The sequence below is a fragment of the Eucyclogobius newberryi genome, unplaced genomic scaffold (genome assembly GCF_026437365.1).
Source record: "Eucyclogobius newberryi isolate DKJ021-1_F unplaced genomic scaffold, fEucNew1.0.hap1 SCAF_7, whole genome shotgun sequence".
NCBI classification, from domain to species: Eukaryota; Metazoa; Chordata; class Actinopteri; order Gobiiformes; family Gobiidae; genus Eucyclogobius; species Eucyclogobius newberryi.
The window spans coordinates 23,801,128-23,825,105 of record NW_027316389.1 but is presented as its reverse complement, the minus strand read 5'-3'; the positions used below and the strand labels follow the sequence as shown (position 1 = coordinate 23,825,105).

The 23,978-nt window shown below is 40.9% G+C and overlaps 1 protein-coding gene across 1 annotated transcript in view; it reads left to right on the top strand.

Annotated features, from left to right (window-relative positions):
• The window catches only part of spon1b (spondin 1b), a 111,794-nt gene that overhangs the window by 16,893 nt on the left and 70,923 nt on the right, over positions 1 to 23,978 (top strand). The window contains exons 3-5 of the mRNA XM_072434406.1: positions 6,465 to 6,598; positions 20,633 to 20,706; positions 22,664 to 22,786. Coding sequence (XP_072290507.1) covers positions 6,465 to 6,598; positions 20,633 to 20,706; positions 22,664 to 22,786 — 331 coding nt within the window. The remainder of the gene's footprint in view (positions 1 to 6,464; positions 6,599 to 20,632; positions 20,707 to 22,663; positions 22,787 to 23,978) is intronic.

Below are 23,978 nucleotides of genomic sequence, written 5' to 3'. Positions count from 1 at the left end.
GTTTAATTCTGAATTGATATTATGATAAGTCATTTTGTAGATTGAGGGTCTTCTACTGCGAATTTTGAATGATTTATTCCAATCTGGTCTGGATCATATGAGAGCCAGACCCAGCCCTGCCTTGACTGGTGAGTGATAGTTCATTTTATCTGACTGCCTTTTTAGTTTGTTGTGTCTTGCTCAAGGTGACAGTGTTGACCCATGTTTACTTTAGCACCTCCACAACACAAACATGACGCCTCTGATAATGACTAAAGCTCTCGGACTCATCTTCTATGGCAGTCCTTGCACGCTGCAAGTGTGCTTGCTTTGAGATATTCCTTATAATAGTCTCCAGTCAGCAGTAAAGGCTTATAAATTTGCAGATAAAGCTAAACAATATATCTTAGACACAGCGGTGGGAGCATTTGAGGTATTGTAACCACTATACCCCTGGTCCCCACTGTTATTTTTGTAATTGAACGCCAAAAGCCACAAAACAGCTTCTATCTGCTCGGCAGAAGTACAGACTGCTTCAATATAAGGCTGTGCATTCCTGGTTGGGTGCTCAGACACAAAAATGTGATGTGATGCAATATTGGTGATAGCCGCGAGATCTCTGTGGTATTCTGCAGTAATAGTGTGCCTTTGATTGATGAAAAGCTCAAGGCGAAATGTCGATGCCTCTGAGGTCTTCATCCAGACAACAGAAGTTTGTTACGTTGTGAAATAAGCTCATATTGGTGTTGACGTGACATTTCAATCTCGCTGTCATGCCGGGAGATTTATTGAAAAAGTTTTATGCTCATAGTTGAGTCCCAGTGGTATTTCTCTATGTAACTTTACCTTAAAATATACAGCCTCTAGTCACTTTTGCACTCACAAATACTATAACATTGTTAACTCAAAATTAAAAAATCTGAGCACTAAAAAGGGCATATATAATAAATAATCTGAATAAACCGATTGAGAAAACTAGTTCATACTACCAGTGAGAACCACCAGTGAGTTTCTAAATAGAAAGTCCTTAATGTCCACATCATCTCGCCCATGCCCTCTGGATTATCATCCTCTTCTGGGAGCTGCACCTCGCCTGCCCCTTCTGACTCTGAGCTTTAGTGAGTCCCAGTGTTTGAACAGGGAACTTTGAAGTGACTGTGTTTACCATCTCAACACAGGAGAGACAGAAAGAGACAAAGCGTGAAAGCACACACATATTACTTTGCAAAACATCCACACCATCTCTTGGCATCTTTATATTCAGCTCCATTCATTTCCTATTGAAATTGACTCTGATATCCCAAAGGGTACCTATAGACTAATATTTTGGTTGTCATCTCAAACAATAATGTCTCGTCTGGTCGCTGTTGGTGAGGAAGGAAGCAACTTGAAATGTAAAGTGAAAACATATATTTATTTACTTTTGCATCTCATCATTGGAGTGTGACAACTATAAACGTGTCACTTTGGGGATACTTTGAACACTTCTGTTATTGAAGGCATGTGTTTCTATGCAAAGGTGCTGGGGGACAGCTGATGGGACCCAAAAAAAAATTGTTTTCTTAATAAATTGTACCTGAATTAATCCTTTTTTCACTACATTCCTAGTTTGTGGTGCTGTGAGATGTGGCTAAAGCTAGAGGAGGATTGTAACCTGTGCTAGTTAGGCCCGAGCGCCACAAGCTGGCGAGAGGCCTATTAATCTCGTAAGGCCGTGCAAAGCACGGCTGCGAAAGTGCGAAATCGAGCGCGAAGCGCTCGCCCACTTCCAAACACTCACTAACGCACTCCTCCACTCATGCACGCCCCGTGCATACTAATTAGTAGTAGGAAAATGGAACATTACTGTTGTAAACGGGCGAAGCCCGTGCAAAAGTGCGCACTAAACGAGCACTTTACATTGAGATGACGACCGCGAAGCGGTCGTCATCCCCATATAAAGCACTCATTTGCGCTAAGTAGCTCACAAATACGTTCCCCATCTCTTGCATGTTCCGTGCATATAAGCATGTAATGCAAAAAATGAACATTATTACTGTGTAGAGGGCCAAAAACACAAAGTGGGCGGAGCCCACTCAAAATTAACGAAAGTACCCGTCAGTGACCAGGGACCCACACCATGAGGTAGGAAAGCGCGAGCGCTTTCCGAAAAATGTGTAGTTTATGATATTTGGAAAATGGGAAACATTGTTTTTGTATCGGAATATTATTCTTTCTTTCTTTCTTCTTCTCGGGACCAACCCCCCTATTTTTCACCCAGTGAACATTGACGAAAAGTCACAAAAATTTGCACACCTCTAAAAATCTTGCCTCTCTACATTCCGGCTATTTCCCTTTTCTAAAATAAAAAAATTGGCGCGTCAGCGCCCCCAAATGTACCAAAAATGCATTGAGAGATGGGAAATGACCCAAAAAAAATTTGATTGTAGAATCATGAAATTTGGCGCAGAGGTAGATGGTGACAAGAGAAGTAAAAAATATTATTACGGCAACCCCGTCCGCCCAACCAAATGTCGGCCATATTGCTTCAAAAATGGCTAAACATGACTTCGGAGTTTTTCCAAACGTCGTACTTTTACGAACTCCTCCCAGGGCGTTGGCCCTAAAAAGCTGAAATTTGGTGAAAATGCTACTGAGGAGTGGGACATCAAAATTTATCCAAATTACATTGATACCTGTCACGGTCTCTGTGCGGCAAAGCTACAAACTGTAGCAAGAATTTCAGAAATCTCCCAAATTTAACATTTCTGCCGTTTGCGCAGATAAAGTCCGAATTGCGTCAAATTAGAATCAGTTGTTAAACTCTTTGCCCTAAACCTACTTGAAGTGAAATAAATGAATTTGGAGCCACAGCGCCCCCTACAGATTTTATATGGAGGTTAAATATTTAGTTTTGCGAAATTATATGAAATTTGACACACAACTCAATTTTGGCCCCATCAAAAAAGTCAATGAGACCCATGTCATAATTGTTATGCCTTTGCCGTAACGATGACCGAAACCTTCCATGTTATTCCAATGGGGAAATCGCCAGAACATGTTTACACTTTAGACTTTCACAAACTCCTCTTAGGGCGTTAGACATATTAACCTGAAATTTGGTGAGACTCATCTTCAGGACCATCAAAAGTTATCCACATTTTTATTCAAAGAGTCACGGTGTCTGTGCAGCAAAGCCGCACATTTTGCCAAGAATTCAAAATAAAATAGCTTTTTGATGGTAAAACAAAGGGGAGAAGATGCGACAGCGTCACAGATTCAGCAGTAGGCGTAATAAAAGGACAATTGGGGCGCGTTAGCGCCCCCTCCTCTTGCGGCGTGGCGGCGGCGTAGCGAGGGCCGATCATTGCCGCTTGCGGCTATATTTTTACTTTGTTGTCAGTTCAACATATTCAGTTTTCATCACTGGAAATATGGTGCATTTAAGATCAAGTCAGCATTTGGTGAGAAATTAAAATGTTCTGTTTGTATTTGCTTTTTGACATCTTGTTTCACCTTAGTGTGTGTTTGTTCTTGACTAATCATTTTGCTCAAAAGCATTCCAGAAGCCAAAAGCGAGCCAAATTGTTGTTGAAATGTTTGTTTAACCAGAAGAATCACGTTGAAATAAAATAATATATATTTTCCAAGGGAGTCCTGGCCATGAGGCTGCAAAATGTAATGTGGTTACTACATACATTAAAAAAAACTAAGAGATTATAACATTATAACAGATTTGAAATTTGTACATTTGAACATTATTGATGCAGTCGCTATCAACTTGGTTTTCAAGGCATTTCAGGGACAAGAACTCCGTCAATTTCTAGTCTTTAAGCAAAAGGAGCTGAGTGGACAAAGGCAGAGAGCTATAGCTGATCGTTTGATTGTAAGGAACAGGAGTCAACACTTCTCTGTGTGATCAAAGTACAATGTATGGTGGCAGTAATCCAAGCATCACCTTGTAAATACAGATATGTACCAATGTCCTTGTCTCCTAGTGGCCAGAGAGGGCCAGCCCGCTCGTAAATACAAATCACTGTGATGTGTCATGGCTCTACAGTTAGTAAAGAACCTCACAGAAGCATGTCGGGTTAGACATGAAGAGGAAGCATTCATATAAAAAAGTATAGATAAAAAAGTTGCAGTTGCAGTAACAGTTTTTTACTTTAAAAGAAAAAACACAATTTGATATGATATGAGTTGTAGTTACAAGTTACATTCATGAGTTAGAGCTTTTGCACAAAGACACCAGCCGGTCCACCTCCCTCCAGACAGGGAGGGAGAGACTCAATTCAATTCAATTTAATTTATTTTTATAAGGCCCAAAATCACAACAACAGTTGCCTCTGAGGGCCGACAACAGTTGCCTCTGAGGGCTGACTCATCCCCGTCCGAGATGAGCCTGACAAGGGTGGTGTCATCTGCAAACTTGATCAGTTTTACGGAGTTGTTGCTGGAATGCAGCAGTTGGTGTAGAGCAGGGGTCCAAATTTCGACGCTCGGACTGGGTCGCGGGCCGAACATAACATAAAACACAAAACTATTAAAAATATAAGAAATAAATAGCTTTATATAGCCTACGCTGTTTTGAAGCAATTACTGGATCGATTAAAAAAAAATTACAAAACGTTTGTTCTCATAAACTGAAATGTATTTAGAAAAATGTAAAAAGTGTAATTTCACCAATACTGTGCTTCAGTTTATGTGCATTACAACTTCAGAGTTGATCTACGGTTCAACACAGAGATAAACATTTGACTTTATAACAAAATAAACTTCTCAAGATCTAAAAAAACGTTTAAATGTACTAACTAACATGTCCACGTCTGTGTAGTTATCTGTACACCTGAACTGACACACCACTAAACTTCTGCTCAAAAGTGCTTAAAGTGCACTTCTCCCTCGGCAGCTCACACAGCAGTGCAGCAGAGCAAATATAAATTTGAAATGTTCGGCGGGCCAGATTAAAACGTCTGGCGGGCCAGAGTTTGACACCATAAGAGCAGAGGAGAAAGTACACAACCCTGTGGGTTTCCTGTGGATACACGTTGTCCAAGTTTCTGAGACATTCTTCTCCAGCCACACCCACTGCCTCCAGTCTATCAGACGTCATCAGAAGTCAGTGATCCACCTGCAGGTGGAGTCAGGCACGTTGAGCTGGGAGAGCTTGTCCTGGAGCGGAGCAGGGAGGATGGTGTTGATTGCAGAGCTGAAGTCCACAAACAGAACCATCTACACCAGGGTTCTGGTGTAAGATTTGAGAGACCCACTGTATACACTCTCCATTCTAAGTGTCAGAACTCGATAGGCCTGTTTGTAAGTAAGTTGTAAGTCTATGGGAAACTTGCTTCTGGAACCACAGCAGACTTTGAGGGCTGAGACAGTTGAGCTCCATTACAGTTTGTTTTACCCAGTTCGTAATGTATATTTAAATTATTAAAAATGTTCTGTGTTGTTCCAACAATAATCTTTATGTTATGGCAAAATTATAATATTTTCTCTATCACAATGAATTGAAAAGGACAAATACACACAGAAAAGGGCACTGATCGGGCAATGTGTCAGAGCCTAAACTTCTCTCTGAAGCATCTTTTGTGTCTCTTTATCCTCTCGTCTTTTGGCCCTCGATTGTTTGAGCGTGTGAATGACAGAGCCGCAGTATTGGCGTCCCAGAGTAAACCCCGGCGTGAATGCTGCACCATGGGAAAATGTGTTCACATGAAAAGCCTCCAAATTAGTATGTTCTGCATGAGGAGTGCAAGCTTTAGCTTTGACTTTGTCCAAACGTCAGAGGGGACATTCAGGTGCTAGGTCAGTGTTATTGTTCACAGGAGGCAGCAGCTGGAGCAGACTGACGACAAGGTCATAGTTCATGTGTCTATGTTTGTGTCTGCCCAGGAAATGAGTGTGTGTTTAAAATGTGTAACAAGCGCAGAGAGCCAAGGGACCCGGCTAATACTGCTCTGAATATACAATGTTGTCATTATTCCACACCTCAACAAAAGATCGAGACCTATTTAACTCATGCTTGCCTTTGGCTGAAGTTAATGGCACCTTTGTGAATTAATGAAGGGGAAAACAAACATTTAGATTAACCATTAGTGCATAAAGGAAAATAAGCCACGGCTATAATGGCTTTGGGTTCATTTGAAATTAAATGGATATTATTATTCATTACTACAGTAGCAATGTGGTTTGCTAGCCTGAACAGAACTGTGGCAAAGGGTTTTTTGTGTGGGGGCTTTCTGTGTGGAGCTTGCATGTTTTTGTGCTCAATCTACCATACACCATACACCTAAAACATGAATAGAAATAGGCTAATCTTCCAGATACTCCTGAGTCCTGATCATGAACCTCTCTCAAGATCTGGAGAAAAAATCTGTGAAAAAATACATTGTACAAATAATTTATATTTGACATACAAGATGCAGTTGGTCAACACTAATTATGCATTCACATTCACCTTCATCAAAAAATCTATTTATTATTTTGTTTAAATTTTTCAGATTATTGATGAAGATGACACACAGTTTATGACCAACTGCCCCCCAGCAGTGACAGAGAGTACACCTCGCAGACGCACCAGGATACAAGTGTTCTGGACAGCGCCCCCCACTGGTACTGGCTGTGTCATCCTCAAGTAAGTCCATTTATTTATTTGATTTCCAAAAATCTTTGTCTGTGTGAGATTAAAACTATAGGAAGGAAAATAGCCTTAGCTATTTGTGTTAATAATAGTAACAACAGAAGCAGTCTGGTTGTAGTGATAGAGGAGCAAACATGAGCACATACATGTGAAAATGTTTTGTTCATTTTCTATAGACATTTCTTTGTAAAATCTTAATCTAACGGCCTAAACTTTTACCAAAGGCTTCATTTACCACCTCTTTGGTGTCAGAAACACTCCATTGTAAAGTAAATTCCCTTCCTCACGGCGTAACTGGACCGTTTCTGAAAACTCTTCCAAGGCCATAAAGCCCAGAATCAAAAGCAACATGAATGAGCAGAGCAGATGAAAGGAAAATCGAATTCAATATTAACTGATCCTTCGGAAAGAATTACATTGTACAAGTAGAGTTTCTGCTGAAGGCTATCAGCCCTGATGTACCCTGTAGCCCTGAGGAGTGGGAAGATAGTTCATGTAGTTATGATCATTAATAATAGTAATTTTAAACAAAATAGCTCCAAAGCCTTCCCGATTAAATTAGATGACACTTTTTTATGCTAGATCTGGGAATTGAAATGAACTGAGTAATTTTTGGAAATAAAACATATCTGCTATGAAGGAGCAGAAAGCATAATTTTAATTACACGTTAGAGTACAAAATGCATTACTTTTACTCAAGTTGTTGTTGTTGTTTTTTCTATTGAAAACAAAATTACGTTTTCAGGGTCATGTGGCTGTTGGAAAAAGCCATTCACAAGCAGACAGGTCCATTCACACATTAGTGTTCTAACACACTGGATAGTACACTGCATTATAACGACACAGGGCAGTATTCCTTCAGGAAATTCACAAGTTGTGCATTGGACATAGGGCACAATAGTTCAGGGCGTCTGAAATGTTCTTTATGCAGTATCTACTGGTAACCGACCTTTTTAAGTGACGATTGAGATTCATTATTTTACGTCCAGATTAACTCACATACTTACATGCTTAATACTTTGGCAAGGCAAGTTTATTTGTAGAGCACAATTCATACACAAGGCAATTCAAATTGCTTCACACAACAGGACAAAATGCATCAAAAACACACATGTTTAGTCCTGACTTTGGCACCAGCAGGAGGCCGGTCCATGTTTAGTCCTGACTCTGGGCACCAGCAGGAGGCCGGTCCATGTTTAGTCCTGACTCTGGGCACCAGCAGGAGGCCGGTCCCTGAGGTCCTCAACATGTCTGAGATGTACTTTGGTGCTGGGCCAAGGAGAGACTTTTACACAAGCAGAGCTGCTTTAAAGTCTATTCTCTGAGCCACAGGAGCCAGTGCAGAGACCTGAGAACAGGACTAATGTGATTGTACTTCCTGGTTCTAGTCAGGACCCGAGCAGCAGCGTTCTGGATGTACTGCAGCTGTTTTACAGCTCGTTTGGAGAGGCCAGTGAGCAGGCCTCTCCAAACGAGACAAACGCATGAATAAGTCTCTCCAAATCTGGTTTAGACACTATACTTTTAAAAAGCTGCTGATGTTATTGATTTGACGTGGCTGTTAAAATTCATCCATTATTACCTCCAGATTTCTAACTTGATTTGTAGGTTTTAGAGCGAGACTCTGGAGGTGACGCTAACACTTTCTCTTTGTTTCTGTGGCCAAATACGATGATGTCAGTCTTGTCTGAGATCAGCTGGAGAAAGTTGTTGTACATCCACACACTGATCTGTTGGATGCAGTGACAGAGTGAATCCACTGATCCATAGTCACCTGCCGACAGTGAAACATAGATCTGAGTGTCGTCTGCATCATTGTGATAGGACCCATTTTACATTTGACAGCTGACCTAACGGCAGTATGTAGAGGTTGAACAGAATGGGTCCTAGAGTTGACCCTTGGGGCACTCCACAGGTCAGGGTCATGTGGTCTGAGACACAGTTACCAATTTCAACAAAGTTCTTCCTGTCTTACAGATAGGACCTTAACCAATTAGGGCAGTGCCAGTGATGCCCACCCAGTCCTCTAGTCTCTGTAATCTCTAATATCAAAAGCAGCACTCAGATCTAACAGAATAAAGACTGAGGCTTTACCCGTGTCAGTGTTCAGGCGGATGTCATTTGTCACCTTGACAAGAGCAGTCTCAGTGCTGTGATGAGGTCTAAAACCTGACTGAAAAACATCACATGAGTTGTTTATTAAGAAGAAATCCGTGAGCTGTTGGTAAACAACCTTTTCAAGGACTTTGCCCCAAAATGGAAGATTAGAGATGGGCCGGTAATGACTCAGTACTGCGGCATCAAGACTGCTCTTCTTTAGGAGAGGCTTTTTTCAAAGACATTGGGAACGTTCCAGATTGACATGTTAACTATGTGAGTGAGTGGTTCTAATAAACTGTTCAACACAGACTTTAGAAATCTGGAGAGTAACACATCGAGGCAGCATGTAGATAAACTCAGACTGGTGATGATCTCCTTGACAGTTTTGTCAGTTACAGGTGCAAAGTGAGTTAGCTCTAAGTGTCCAGGTGGTTGTAGGGTTATTTTTTGCATCGTGGGATTTATAGCATTTTAATGCCCTGAACTTTGTCATTAAAGAATAAAGCAAACTCATTACACTTGGATGTGGAAATGAGTTCTAACGGCAGCTGAGCTGGAGGGTTTTTAATCTGTTTACTGTGTTGAACAGGACACGCGAGTTGTTGCTGCAGCTTCCAATTATTTCAGAAAAATAGCTTTCCCCAGATAAAATTAGGTTGTACATGTACAACTTCTCTAAGTAAATCTCTTTTTTAACCTGGGGCTTTGACTTGAGCCCTTTCCATTTGGCCCGGCGACACTCATCATTTCTCCATGGCGCCTTCTGCTTATTTTAAACTTTTTTAGCCTTCACAGGGGCGATGGTGTCCAGATCATTCAAAACAGTAGATGTAACAGAGTTCAACAAATCATTTACATTAGAACATGAGACATTTTCAAAGTTTATAATTTCCATAAAAAGTGCGCCTGTGCCATCACTTATGTGTCTCCCCCGAACAACTGCAGGACCAACCGGTGGTTTGGGAAAAACAGACAAAGAAGACACAGAAATGATCAGACAGAGCAGCATGACGTTTGAAATATTTATCCCCTTTGTAATTATGAGATCTAGAGTGTTCCCTCTGCTGTGGGTGGGGCCACTCACATGCTGAGTAAGACTAAGACAAGATAAGATAAACCTTTAATATCCACGCAAGGGGAAATTTTGTTGTTACAACGCAGTAGAACAGGAGGAAAGGACAGATTATAGGAAGTTTCAAAAACAATCTTAGTAGAACTCTTATGAACAAAACAAAAAACTCTTATTAACAAAACTCCTCTTTGTCTTAAAGGTGGTATGGATGATTTTTTTTCAGCAAATTTTTTATCATATTACCTTGTGGCGTGGATAAATCATTTGTTCTGCCACGTATCAATCATAAAACGCACCTACCGCTCACCTGCAGCCGCATCAGGCTCGTCCCCACGTTTCCGCGTGCCTAAGCGCATGGATCTATCATAATATAGTTCCCTCAGTGTACGGGGCAAAATGAAGACGGAGAAAGACAGTTCGAGCTGAAGCAGAAGTGGACAGAAATCTATGGGAGACGAGTGATGCGATGCGCTCCGTTGCGCTAATAAACAAACGCACGTGTGTGTTGTATCAGTCCGCACGGGGGAGTGCGCATGTGCACTTCCGCCTGAGTTCTCAAATCGCCGAAAAATCGTCCATACCGCCTTTAATAGGGAATGGAGGGGGGAGATAAAATAAAATAAAATAGATAATAAAAATACAGAATAAAGATAAAAATCACATAATAATAATAAAATAATGATAATAGAATAAAATAAAAATAAAACAAAGTAAAAATAACTAGCACAAGACTAGGTAATACTATTAGCAGGTAAGTAAACCGTATAAAAAACAAAATAGAACACTCTTATTTACAGGTATTGCACATGGTTGATTCAGTATTGCACATGAATATGATGGTATTGCACATGGTTACATCAGTATTGCACATGTTCAGGGCTAGCAGTGTTTGTTGTAGAGTCTGACAGCAGCAGGAAGGAAAGATCTGCGAAACCTTTCCTTCACACAGCGAGGGTGGATCAGTCTCTCACTGAAGCTGCTCTCCAGAGAGGACAGAGTGTCCTGCAGGGGGTGACACTCATGGTCCAGCATAGATGTGAATTTAGCCAGGACCCTTCTGTCCCCCACCTCCTGCACCGAGTCCAGAGCGCAGCCCAGGACGGAGCTGGACTTCTTGATGACTTTGTCCAGCCTCCTCCTCTCCCTCTCTGTGATGCTGCTGCTCCAGCAGGCCACACCGTACAGGAGCTGATGCCACCACAGAGTCATAGAAGGTCTTCAGGAGTGGCCCTGTCACTCCAAAAGACCTGAGTCTCCTCAGGAGGTAGAGCCGACTCTGGCTCTTCCTGTACAGTGCGTCTGTGTTATGAGTCCAGTCCAGTTTGTGGTTCAGATGAACACCCAGGTACTTGTATGAGTCCACTCTCTCAATGTCCCGTCCCTGGATGTTCACTGGTGAGGGGGCAGTGGGGTGGCGTCTGCGGAAGTCCACCACCATCTCCTTGGTCTTCCCCGCGTTGATGAGGAGGTGGTTCCGCTGAGACCAGTCCACAAAGTCCTGCTCCAGTCCTCTGTACTCCGCATCATCGTCGTCCGTGATGAGTCCGATGATGGCAGAGTCGTCAGAGAACTTCTGCAGGACAAAGCTGTCCGTGTCGTGTCTGAGGTCTGCAGTGTAAGGGGTGAAGAGAAAGGGCGCGAGGACAGTGCCCTGGGGCGCCCCCACACTGCAGGTCCGAGTGTCAGACACACAGTTCCGGGCTCTCACAAACTGGGGTCGGTCTGTGAGGTAGTCCAGGATCCACTCTGCCAGGTCATACTCCACACCAGCAGTCTCCAGCTTGTCCCTCAGGAGCAGCGGCTGGATGGTGTTGAAGGCGCTGGAAAGGTCGAAGAACAGGATCCACACAGAGCTGCCAGGTTTCTCCAGGTGAGAGAGAGAGCGGTGCAGCAGGGAGATGACGGCGTCCTCCACTCCGATGCCAGGCCGGTATGCAAACTGCAGCGGGTCCATGGCTGAGTTCACAGTGGAGCGGAGGTGGTCCAGGACTAGCCGCTCCAGTGTCTTCATCAGGTGGGACGTGAGAGCCACTGGCCTGAAGCTGTTGAGGTCTTTGGCGCGTGGTGTCTTGGGCACAGGTACCAGACAGGAGGTCTTCCAGACCTGTGGTACCACCACAGGTCTGGAAGGGGGGGGTCTATCTCAGGTTTGAAGCCTGAGATGGTTTTCAGGCTCCTCCACACTCCCTGAATGTTCTTCTGCTGCTGCAGCTGCTCCTCCATCCTCCTCTTGTAGCCGGCTTCAGCCTGCCTGATCTTCCTCCTCAGCTCCTTCTGCACAGTTTTCAGTTCCTCCTTGTTCCCTGACCTGAAGACTGAAGGTTTCTTTAGCGTTTCTGTCACAAACTTTTTCAACATGTACATTGAAATGATCAAACCATCAAAGTCTGTGCATACGACTGAAAGCATCTCAGTAAAATTATCAATACAACGTTGGCAGTGTTGGGGAGGCTTGTATAAAACAATGAAGAGAATGGATGGAGACTGTTTTAGCTCCATTTTAAAGGATACATACTCAAATGATGAAAAAAGCCTGTGGGTAATTATTTCATCTCTAAAGATTACACAGACACCGCCCCCTTTTTTGTTTTGGATTTATGAATTAAGAATGATTTGTTACATCTGGCATTTAGCACAGCAAGTTTCAGATCTTTTCACAAGGAATATTTCTCAGATTGGGCAGCTTGATTTGCATTTTGTTTTCCCATCTGTATGACGTGACTACAGAAATAGCACATAGCATACTGAGACCCAGTGCATCCTATCTATGGGAGATACCAGGAGGGTGCTGTAAAGAACAGAAGAACACTTAACAATTTAAAGTTACAAATGATGATATAAATAAATGCTGTTCAGGATTTCTTACTCCTATCTATCCATGTTAGCATGCTTGATCTGTCTACACTGAGACCAAGTGGTATGTGAACAAAGTCCAGCCCACTGAGCCCAGACTATAGTGTGGTCACTCTCACACAGGTTATGGGCCTCATAAATCAGAAGGAGTAGTTGTCCTATCACTGTGGAGCTGGACAAATGCACTGCTCCAGATAGCTGATGATTACAGGGAGCAACAAGCAGATGTGAGGAGCAACGGTTGAATGTATGTTAGGTTGATGCATGTGTGCGGTTGAAACAGACATTTAAAAGTCTGATGACAGAACAATACAACATGTGGTGACACAGAATATCCTCCTTCAAATATTTATTACAGATGGCTTTATGGCCCTCTTTCCATTTTGTGCATTACAGACACATCAGTCTTACAAGGCTCTGATAAAGTAGTATGGAATGTGAAATATTTGTGAGGTAATTTAAATGACAGAGCATAATAGAATAATAATAGACATCAATTGAATTTGAATTTAAATGATTACAACACTTGTGAACAATGCTAGCTGACCTTTTAATGCATTTATGCCTCTGAATAGCTTCAAAGTGTGAGGTAGTCTTTCACTTGCCAATATCTTTAAATACATTTTAATTAAAACACTCAGAGCAGACAGTGGCGTTGGCAATACAGACACAAAAACAGGACAGAGATAAAAATCTGTGATTTTAATTAAGCATTTTCTTATTGGATTTACCACACTAAGCTTAGAGTCAGAAACCAGCTTTTTAAAAACATTTCTTTAATTCCATAGGCATTTCATCTTTGATAGAAGCTATTTCCAAGAGAAGGCTTAGATAGACTAGACATATTTTGTATGGGCAAATAATTTCTACCTATTGCTAATCACATATAGTTTGAATACAGTTTAAATCTCCTCAGACATATTGGGCCTGAGAGTTGTGCAGAACATGTCTTTATTTTCTCTCCTCCCCATCTGACATCTTCTATAAAAGCAATAACAGCTGTATAATGACTTGCCAACACACCCTAGTATATCCTTCTTCTCTTGTTGTGAACATCCAATGGGAGTAGCCTTGTGTCAGAGCACGGTACTGAAACATGCCCTTCCCATCATGGCACCCTCCCAGCTGTTGGCTTTAATTTATCTGCTGCTTCTGTCTGGCAGATGGAGCGGGGCCAGCGTCGTATTCTCTAGTCCAATAAAGGCACGGAAGCGTCTGGGAACATCTGCTGTGCACGCTCACCTGTGTGACGGGATGTTACTGTCACACAGCGCTGGAGCCAGGTTTAAGCATTACCTCATCCAGCCTGTCATCATCCTCCACTGAGCTGCCACAGCTCCGACACTTCTCTTGTGCCAACACAGCCACTGAGGGAGGATACAGTATGTGTCGGAGAGAAAACACTACCAGCAGTTAAACATCTGAATTTAAAAGGTGCACTATGAAATTCTTCTGCTGCTTTTGCTCAGAATGATCCACATTATGGCACTGTTGTTGAAGTTTCACAGGTAGTCCATAGATTATTGTGACTGTTGGGATGTTTGTCAAACTGGACAGGCCAGATTCCACATAAAGGAATTTAAGTAAACTATGTCATACGTCATATTGAGGGATATATTGAACGAGTCAGAAGACTATACATGAGGCATCTAGCAGCCAAATGATGTCGCTGTATTGCGCTGCATACAGTTGGACCCGATAACGTTATAGATATTCTCTAACAGGCATTGAACGGATCCGTCTTGAATTTATCCAATTAATAGCATTTTATTTATCAAAAATACCTCTAAGAGCAGCGTTCTAAGCAGCATCGCCTTGCCACAGATATGACCGGTAACTTAGCCTGACAATTGCACCACCTGCTTGTCTTTACTATAGGCAAAGCTATAACCTCTCCATGGAGAGACAAGCAAGCCTAGGCATGCCTTAAATACATACAGCACCTTTCAAAACGCTCAAAGCGCTCTAAATTGCGTTATTCACTCTCACATTACATTCAACATTGGCCAGGGCCAACCTTGTGGGGTAAATGCTATCACATTTAATTACATTTCTAATACAAGTTCAAAGAGAGCGACAGATACATATTGGATTAATTATTTTAGCTAAACCCTTTCTTACAAAAACGTTGTATATAGTTGTTTCAATTGCAGGACTTTGTGGATTTCTGAATGTGGTGTACATTAGCCCTATTATTCATCCTGTTTCTCCATATACGCCTATCTCCACCTTCATGTCACTGTCTAATAAACACGCTGGCACATGTCCCCATCTTTGAAAAGGCCACCCGGTCATTCTTTACCTTTAATATTGGTTACAAATCTGACAAATATTTCCTGGATGTTTTACAAAAAGGAATACATTTTTGAATACATCGTTTGTTTCTTATTGGTGTATTTTGGCAGTCAAACTTGTCAAACACATGTCTGTCAGTACGGTCCAGGAGGCTTCAAAATGCAGTTGGGAGCGCTCCAATTCTTTGGGGCTGTATACGCCTAGGGATCTCATTTAATTACATTCAAACTCCAGCACACACCTGCTCCTCTCAAATCAGTACAATTATTTTGAGCAGCGAAAGGGTGCAAAAGCTGTTAGTGACAGATGTAAGGCTTGCACACACAGAGGTATTCTTATTAAGACATGCCAGCAATGGTGGATTATTTATTTAACGCAGCGCTTTAGTCCTGCCATAAAACAGTGATATTATTAGAGAACAAATGTGAATAAAACACAGCTCCAATACAGCAGCTGTCATGTGCCAGACCAACTTTTAACTTCACCAACTTATACTTAATATGTGCTGTATGTGCTTTTAAATAAATAGTGAAGTTATATTTGAACTTTGGCTTGGATTAGTTTTTAGTTGTATTATTTGAGCACTGATGACAGCAAAATGATCCTATGGCTTAGCTCTTAGTCTTTAAAAAATCATGGGTTTCAAGCACATTATTCCTTCCTGGTTTGAGGGATTTTATGAGGATCTTTCCCTAATCTAAATCTAATCTAATCTAGATATAATATTTGTATTTGAATTGCGCTATTGCTATAACAACGTAGGACCACTGCCATGTCAAGTCCTTCCAATCAGGAAGGAATCCTTATGTCTGAATCCGATGAATACTAAGAAAGTTTGCACTGCAGTGGTATGCACAGAAAACAGTGTTAAAGTGAAAGTGACTCAGACCAACAGTGTCTGCAGTTTGGATTTGTGAGTCCAGCATGTCAGCATAACCCTCCATTGTGGCTCTGGAACTAACACCAGCTCCCCTTGGGGCAGGAAGTGAACTGTCAGACTCCCACTATCCCCCACGACAACCCCCTGCCTCCCTCACTCCCCCACTGCCTCGTCCTGTGGAGCTGCCAGTACCAACAACTGTCGCCCCGGGCTCAGGGCAGCACTGAACACACAGCTCCACACAGCACTCAACTCTAAGTCTACATGTGTCAGGACATTTCTTCATTTGAGCTACATGGAGAGAAACCAGTGTGATCACAAATGACACTGTGAGCACATGTTCGGTATGCTCTCGATTGTTGTGTGTTCTTTTAGAAATCATAAGGTGCTTAAGATTCTGAGTGCTGGTTAATGCAAAGTTCCAAATTATATTTGGTTTTATTTGTAGCCATATACACCGAGATACACTGTCATTCAATTTTATCTTTATTTATATATTTTACTATAATAAAAAAAACATCAAATGTGCCATCAGAATCAGAAAAGGTTTATTGCCATAATCAATGAACACAATTCACAAACATAGTAACTTGTCTTGGTGATTACTTTGACCAAAATGCTATATGATCAAGATATTGTTTAATAAGTTGTAAAACATGTTATTAATCATTTGTTGTATTTTCACAAAACACCCTTATCTCATTTAATTAAATTGTATCATTTTATATATGCACAACCTCATTACACACTTTCACAGAAGCATGTAATTGTATTAGCTCAAAGCCAAGTGCAAGTGCAGATGTGGTGATAGTCATCTTAATAGTTCAACTTTTCACGCTCCACTTCAAACACTTTGAATATAAGACAACACCGTCAGAAGCTACAGTTTTGTCCTCCTAAAGTTTTGTTCATATCTCTGAGATTAGATCTTTAAAAACAACTGGATTATATCAGAGCTATCTAGGGCTGTTACATCTCCTCCATGGGCTTTAATAACGGTGAGTCAGCACCTTCAAAGTGTCTCCTGGGCGATTGGAGCAGGCATTTGCTGTGACTTTCATCTGGTTTGTGAGTGCTCTCTTCAGACGGGGTTGTTATTGTGCAGGACGTGTGTTTTGGAGGTTCACCCCGGGTCATTTGGGCCCTTCTGCTGATGAGCACCGGGCATATCGGCCCTCACATCTCTTCCCACTCTTCAAAGTCAAACACTTTCTGCTATGCCCTGGCGCCAGCTGCTTGTCATGTTGTTATCAACTTTAGCCCTGGCTATAAAAGTGCTCTTCTATAGAGCTTTTGCGATGTGGTTGGTCTATCAGTTTGCAGGGGCCAAAGACAGCAAGGTGTTAACTCACAATTTTGATGTGGGCACAAGCAAAGTGTCATTTATTGATTTGTGGATTGACTTTGTGAATACAAACTGCAATTCGGTGGGCATTTGTGAGATCTGGCATCGAAACTACTTATTTCTGGCCCACCCATCACAATACATGTGGAGAAGACGAGTGACTCTTGTAATTGACTTTGTTAGCGTTTCCACAGTGACTGCAGTTTTCCAGTCCAAGTCCGATTGCCCTGACACTGACATTCAAGCTTAGTCTTTTTCCAAGCTGACTCTGTGAGATGAGACGAGTCTAAGTAGAACCTCATAACGAAGAAGAATTCAATTTTTGTCTCCCAAACGTGTCAATGTCCCAGAACTATATCACAGATGTTTGCTTACAAGCAAGAGGGTCATTCATGGTTGACAATTATTTATTTAGTCATCCATTATTTTACTACTAAAACAGTCTTCTTCCTAATCCTAATACTTCCCATATGAATATATTAGACAGGCACACTATGTCGAATCCCTCTTTTCTCCGGGTCCAGCCTGCAGGGTGCTTAGAGCAACTGTCAATGGCATATGGAACTCATCGGTTGGATACAATACAGTGTATCATGCATTATGCTACAGGCAAAGCACTGTAGAGGTAAAAATATATCTCGTGACAAGGATGCACACAGCAGGAGTGAAACAGATGGGATGTCGTGCGAATCCAGATTGTACAAACTGCACCAACTGGTGTTGTGCAGTTCTGTTAAGGTAAAATAAACAAAGTTTATGCAAACAATTTCAGAGTTTGACTAAAGGACACATTATACTTTATAAAAACCAAAAACAGCTCTGGGTGCGAGAACAAACATCATGATGTCATTTTGATGCATGGCTGATTGTAAATCTATTTATCTTTTGTGAAATTAAGATAAATTACAATTTAGCCATTTTGTTTATGCAAATCAAACTGGATTTGTACTGTTGATAATCTCCATAGTAACAACATAGCAACAGCTGTTTGAGTTTATGGGGAGAAGCATAGTGTGGCTTAACAGCCTCTTATGAAGTATGAAATATTCCAGCCCAAAATAAGTTTGTTCTTGTTCTTGGAACCTCAAATACAAGAACAAACTTTTTGCAAACTTTTTTGAAATATTGGCCTTTAATTCCACTCATGTGTGAACAAAGAGGCAAGTTCTAAAGTCTGGTCCAACTGAAATGAAATGTTGTCGAGATTTGTACTGTATAAGTCATTTGAAGCAAAAGAAATAGACATCTCAAGCAAAGAAAAATATAAATAAATGATAATGCTACAAAATGCATTTCTTTAAAACATGTGGAAGCATAATGTCACATTATGTCTCAATTTTGTGGAAAATCAATGCTCTTGAAGTTTCCACAAATCTGTGTGTGTGTGTGTGTGTGTGTGTTTGTTTTTACCAAGCCTCTTGTCTAAAAGCTGGTATGGCCTGCAGCTGTGAGTTAAGCGACTTAGTCCTGTTTTCCTGATGCAGTGAGTGAAACATCCCTCCCTGGAGAGAGCAGTGGGGCCCGAAGTGCTCAGTCAGTCCACTCCTGAAGACAGAGCAGAACAATAGCACTGGAAAAGAAAAGTGATTACATCTCACTGTGGGGGGCGATGTTACGAGGAATCTGGCTATAAAACATGCTCTCACGCCGACTGAGCTTGAACTTTGGACAGAACTATAGCCATTTGTCAGCCCCATGCAGGAGGAGAGAGGTGCAGGAGCCGTTTGGAGACCGGGCTTTTTTGGGGAACTGGACTGACACAAAACACCACTGTCTGAATTGACCACTGGAGGGCTTTTAGCGGGCACACCGGAGGTCACAGAGTACACCTTATCCTGAGTTAGAAGGGTGTTCAGTACGGGCAATCACAACTCATGTCCTCTTCCAACCACTTCAGAACGTATCACTGTGGTGTTCGAAGGGGTTAGAAATGGTCCTTTTCACTCTTCAAGTACCGGCAAATCCATTACCCAACAGAAAAAGTTAAATTGAAAACATGTCTTGTAAATTGTATTTAAGGTAAAGTTGATATATATATATATATATAGTGCATCAAAGTTACTTATATCGGGTATAACTTGTTAACACATCTCATATAATAGATCACCATGTTACCTTTTGTTGGTTTGAAAATGCTATATTGGCCACTAAGTCACTTCCCATCAGCACAACACAAAAAGTATATGATGGTGTCACAGTAATTTAAACACAAAGGGTATAATTTTAAGCTGAACACTGGTAAAATCACGGCCAAACTAAATCTGTTATCCAAACAGGTACTACCGGACTACTTCTTATTTCTTTATTGTGGGGAGGGTGCTTTTCTTCAGAGTCCAATATCCAAGCTTTTTTTTGAAGAAGTTTACACCCTCTTTAAGTTTGTGTTACAACCCGCAGTAAACCTGTTATTAAATCTATATGAACTATGTGGGAATGCATAAATATTTGTTCAGCAAGTAACATAGCTTTGTTGTTGTCTGATTAATACGGCAGAACAACTGCCTTCAATCAATTTTCAGTGTATAGCAAAATCTGAAAACTTATGCTGAAGTGACAGAAGAGGAGGCCTATCTATCACATTCTGAAAAATACAGTGCCTGACATTTAATACACCTCAGAACTATCCATCACAAAAAATAAAATATTACACATTTGACCTTCTCAACTATACTGCTGTATTACAGTTAGTATGAATTTAACTATCATCACTAGGCCTGCCACCATTTGTGAATCTACATTTAGTGTCTGAGTGTTGGATAATTGTGGGCATAGTTCACTGTTTTTCAATTTCATACCTAAGCAGTCAGCCGTGTTGCAGGTTATATTGTAGCATTGGGTGTGTGTAAGATTTATAAGTGTAATATAGGCCATAACTCCTGGTTAATGTGGTCTGGCCTCTCTGTCTGAGCAGCACTATGAACATTAAGACCTGCTTTATGTCTCTACTATAAGAGCTCGGGCTCTACCAAAAACTGTTCCTCACACTAAGCATAAATGATATAAAATCGCACAATTTTATTTTTTGGGATTATATCATAATTTGGAAAGAGATCAAAACGACTAGTACTGTACTTTAATTTCATAATTAAAGATGCGCTATGTAACTTTTCTCAACCAGAAATGTTAGAATTCCCTGAACATTTTAAATACCCTGGAAAAACCTTGGCTTCTCAATGTGTTTGTATCGAGACAGGATCTCCTGCAGGCTAAATCCATCCCACAATCTAAACTGCTTCAGAGCATGTTCTAGGAACGTGATTTCGTCCCCAGATAATCTATTACTCTCTATCTGTGAAAAATATGTTCTTTTTGTCCATTACGATGCCTGTGGGAAGTCATTACTGTCTCCTCCCGGAAGATTGCATGGACCAGATAGTGGCAAAAGAACCACATTATCCATCTAATCCAATCGTAGCTTTGCCATAATGCCAGCATTCTGGGTGTGTGTTCCTGTTCATGTAATATCTCCTCCTCTCTTCACAGGGCCAGTATTGTGCAGAAGAGAATCATCTATTTCCAGGACGAAGGCTCCCTGACTGTCCGGCTGTGTGAGAGAGGTAACTCACTGTCCATCATCTCTACAACTCATCCAGACCATCCAGAAGCCATTATCCGCTGTGCTTTTGTGGCGTATTTTCTTTTTGAAGATAGTATTTTTTGTTATAAGTATGAAGTCTTGAAGCAGCAGGATAACTGAATTATAAGAGGCATTTCTATTTTGCTTTGTATCTAGCAAGAGTAGACAGTGTTTTTTTTTCCGTTTTTTATTCTTATTTTTCTTCTTTTTCGAAAATAGGGATTGACGTGAGCTCCATTGTGAATTTTGTGAATATGTTGAACCTTGAAAGAGATGGTCTTTGTATCTGTTTGGACACGTTCTCTTATGGAGAAATACTGTGCTTTCAGGCCCACGCTTAAAGCACACAACAACAACAACAACAACAACAACAACACAATGTTCTGTATAGATTTATCTTCAACTCGCTGGCATAGATTTCATGGTTGGTTTGTTTCTACTGCCTTGTATTGTAAACAGTGGATTTCTGTTGACACTGATTAATGAAAGAACCTGTTCAAGAGCCATGTAAGCTATATAGAAACTATGCCAACAAAGGAATAACAAATTGTTATTATTAGCACAGGTATAATTCATTAACGTTATGTCATGACACATCTGCCTCTGCTTGGGAAAAGACAGACGGCAAGACAGATGTCGGTGTTTGGAGCTGTAAATGTAGCTTTGCGAGGATATACATTTGGCAAGAGAATGAGGTCGATGTTATTGCTGAAACATGTAGAATACACCAACTGTAGCAAATGAGACGGCACATTTGTGGTCTACTGGTCTTAACTCTTTCCCTGCCAGCCCTGTTTGCACAAGACTCCAGAGCCTACCAGAGTTTTCTCAACATTTCAACGATCTTCACAGCCCTACTTTGTGCTACGGTTTTAACCACATATTGTGCACCAAAAGAAAACTTTCATAGCATTTTTTTATTGTACATTTATCCATTCCACTCATTTTGTATACATTTTTTGGCCCGTTGGCTTTATTAGACAGGATAGATGAGTAAGACATGGGGGATGAGAGAGAGGGAGGACATGCAGTAAATTGTCACGATTCAAACTCAGGTCATGGAGCCTGGCATGTGTGCTGTGCCTTAACCACTCCACCACCGGGCAGCACTGATCCGTCCCTTTTACCGGTGTAAAGGCAAACTCATAGTTTTCATCTGAATCAAGCATTTTGAACAAGCTTTTCTATAGTTTAGTTTTGCTTTTTTCTGAATTTGTGCAAAACATATAAGTAACCGCAATGAAATAAAGTCGTTAATATGAGCCCTACATTTACATTTACAAATCAGATTTGCGCTACTAACAAAACGCAGTTTCTGATGGTGAATAAGATGCCCACAAAAAATGCAAGTTTTAAGTAGTTCTCGCAATTTTTAGGAGCTTTTATTAGTAGGAGAATGTATTAGGTGAAAAAACGAGTACTGTCCCCTACAGTCCATTACCCTTGTCAGTGTCATTATTAAAAACATTTTCAAAAGCAAAGCTTTAAGAGCAAAAGTATTTGAGCCCTTGATGCAAAGTACTTTACCTGCAAGGACATGCGTTTTTCTTCACTTTTACCCAGTCTCTTCCTGAAACGTAATTGACCAATTACTGCACCCTGCTCAATCTGCCCTCAATGGTTTTTCTGAATCACTGTCTCTGCAGTGATGTTGAGAGAAATATTCTGCTGAATAATTTGGGTGCTTATAAATATTCACCAACCCCCCTTGACCTATCTGTGCAAAACACTGACTGAGGGTAATATTTTAATATTCATGACTGTTCATGAAAGCTAATGTGTCACTTATTGGAAGGACTTTTTTTTTTACTTTCTAACCAGATCCCAAATGTGTGTGCTAAATATGTGTGCTTTTTTTTTCATCACTCACTCTCCTGTTGGAAATTTTGAAATTGAATCTGTTTTTTTCTGCCATTCCCATTTGTGTGCTCCTGTAGAAGCTGTGCTTGGTGAAACCACTCAGACGCCTGCCCTGGAGTGTTGTGCCTGTGGAACGGCCAAGTACCGCCTCACCTTCTATGGAAACTGGTCTGAGAAAGTACATCCCAAGGACTATCCAAGTGTGTACACTCTAAATGATTGTGTCAAAAACTTAAGCTATAATATGTAGACAGGCTGAAGGTTTTGTGTCCTTGCTGCGTTACAACAGATCCTCTCTTTTCTCTTTATGTGCATTGAAAGCGCCATAGAGGAATGTATGGATGTATGAACATAAAATGCCCCTCAAGGTTTGTCAGAGAAATGGGCAAAACAAGTGAATGTCAACCAGGGCAGGCTGCATGTTTTCTGAGTTGGCCTAAAGCTGCATAGCTTGACAAAACTGTGAACATGACTTTTGTACAATCAGTTTGATTTGTATTCAACTGAAGTACCCAACCAAGATTGTAGCTCAGAAGCATACATTTCTTTTAATCTTTTGCGGTTTCCCCATTGTCTATTAAGATAACAAAATATATTTTTAAAATTGAATGCATTTCATATATTTGCACATTTTAAATAGTAACCTTTCATACTTACCTGTCATAGTCGCATTCTTAAAGAAAATGAACACGTGTGTCTTGCCTTGCGTTTCGAACAACTATGTATTTACTCTGTTATGCAAAAATGCCATACTTTCTCTTTACTTTACTTTGTATATTTTAGAAGTGAAGGCTACACAGTGACTTACCAATTTTAATTTGGATTTATATCAGTCCAACCGTCAAAATGCTGGTCCGCCATCTAACCATGTTTTATAGTGACTTAAAATAGCTGTAAAGGCATGAAACAAGCACCCATTAAAACAAATCACCATTAATAAAAAGATAGCATCAGTTTATAGGTCTATTCTGCACAATAAAAGGATAATATAGAAGAAATGTGTCTGGAAAATGAGGTGAAAGGGGAATAAATCTGCTCACCAAATGACTATGAAAATCCAAGTGCTTTGGTGCAAAATAGATGACCTTAACAGGAGCTGTAGTGCTTTGTTCAGGCTTGAGGAGGTTCTGCTCACTCTCAAGGCGACACATTTAACACAAGACTTCATCAACTTTTTAAGTACTCTACTCTTACTGCCCTCTGCTCATCTCGCTGCTCTGAAAGCCATTGGAAAAAAGTTATAATTTTATTGTATTAACATTTTTGGCTTGAAGGCTTTGTTGAACAGGACAGTGCAGCTTGAAATGGGAATGGGGAAGACTGGGGAAAGAAACGTAGTACATTCGAACTGTGGCTCCATCCACATTGCAGGCATGTGCACTATCCATTCAA